This window comes from Triticum dicoccoides, chromosome 6A, assembly GCF_002162155.2.
Source record: "Triticum dicoccoides isolate Atlit2015 ecotype Zavitan chromosome 6A, WEW_v2.0, whole genome shotgun sequence".
Taxonomy (NCBI): domain Eukaryota; kingdom Viridiplantae; phylum Streptophyta; class Magnoliopsida; order Poales; family Poaceae; genus Triticum; species Triticum dicoccoides.
In genome coordinates this window covers 604983080-604984092 of record NC_041390.1, presented here as the reverse complement: position 1 = coordinate 604984092, position 1013 = coordinate 604983080, and the positions used below count along the sequence as shown (strand labels likewise).

The 1013-nt window shown below is 44.8% G+C and overlaps 1 protein-coding gene across 1 annotated transcript; it reads right to left on the bottom strand.

Annotated features, from left to right (window-relative positions):
* Positions 1 to 29: 29 nt before the first annotated feature.
* LOC119318752 lies at positions 30 to 672 on the bottom strand. The gene is made up of 2 exons (XM_037593349.1): positions 469 to 672; positions 30 to 373 (listed from the first exon to the last, which is right to left on the bottom strand). Exons 1-2 carry the CDS (start codon positions 619 to 621, stop codon positions 215 to 217), a joined length of 312 nt encoding a protein of 103 aa, XP_037449246.1. The 5' UTR covers positions 622 to 672; the 3' UTR covers positions 30 to 214.
* Between the last annotated feature and the right edge of the window lie 341 nt (positions 673 to 1013).

Sequence of the window (1013 nt, the reverse complement as noted above, 5' to 3'; positions counted from 1 at the left end):
AGCAGATCCAGAGATGTAGATGGCCAGTATTTAGTGAATCCGTAAAATATTGTCATTTGTCAATAATAAGTTAATTAGTACACCAAAACTGTGTCTTCTCCAGCTTATAGAGATGCACAAGTGGAACTGATGTCATCTAACCTCATGAGAGATGGTATATATACATCCTCTGTGACTAAACCAACTAGCTACTCCAGTTTTTCAATTTTTTTTGTCAGTGGTGCCTAGGGCTGTGAACGCTTGGAACATAATAGTCTTCCTGGAACTCCGGCAACCCATGAGGCACTGCCCTACCTTCGCTTGCAGTATCAGCGCTCCCTGTCGTCTCGCTCGCTGATCCAGTGGAACCCTTGACCGCATCATCGATTGGTTTCTGCATTGAGCAACACAAGCAGGTTAATTAGCGTCTGCAGAAAGGCTCATCCTAAGATTCAGGCAACGGAATAGAAGATGAGAATCACTGCTTACATTGAGCACCGGGTTGCTGCCACCGCTGCTGCTGACTGACGCCCGAGTCTCTGCGTCTAGCCGGATGCCTTCAGCCTCCGTGGCTGTCAGTACTAGAAGCATGATCACAACTGCAGCCAGTGGAAAGTAGCTGGAAATGGAACTCCTCATCATGTCAGAGATCGATGTCACTGACTACGAGAGACAGAGTATACTTCAGTCTTAGGCTCAAAAGAGGGCGTAGACTGTGTAGAGAGGAGAGGCTAGCTGGGCTAATCAAGTCGCTTGAACTGAAGCATACAACTAACCTCATGAGAGATGGTATATATACATCCTGCTTTTCAACCCGCCCCAGTGTTTGCTGCACTTATGTTTGTCATGAGTGGTTTATCTACAACATATACAAATTAAACAATTATACTTACGAGTGCAAATGTCGCTGGATCGCTACCTTTAATTAACTTTAATTAATGAAGTACGTCCTTGCATGCCACCCTAAATGGGAGGATGTCTCCACAAAAGTTGGCTCATGAACAATTTGTTTAGGCCACTAGTTTGTTCATTAG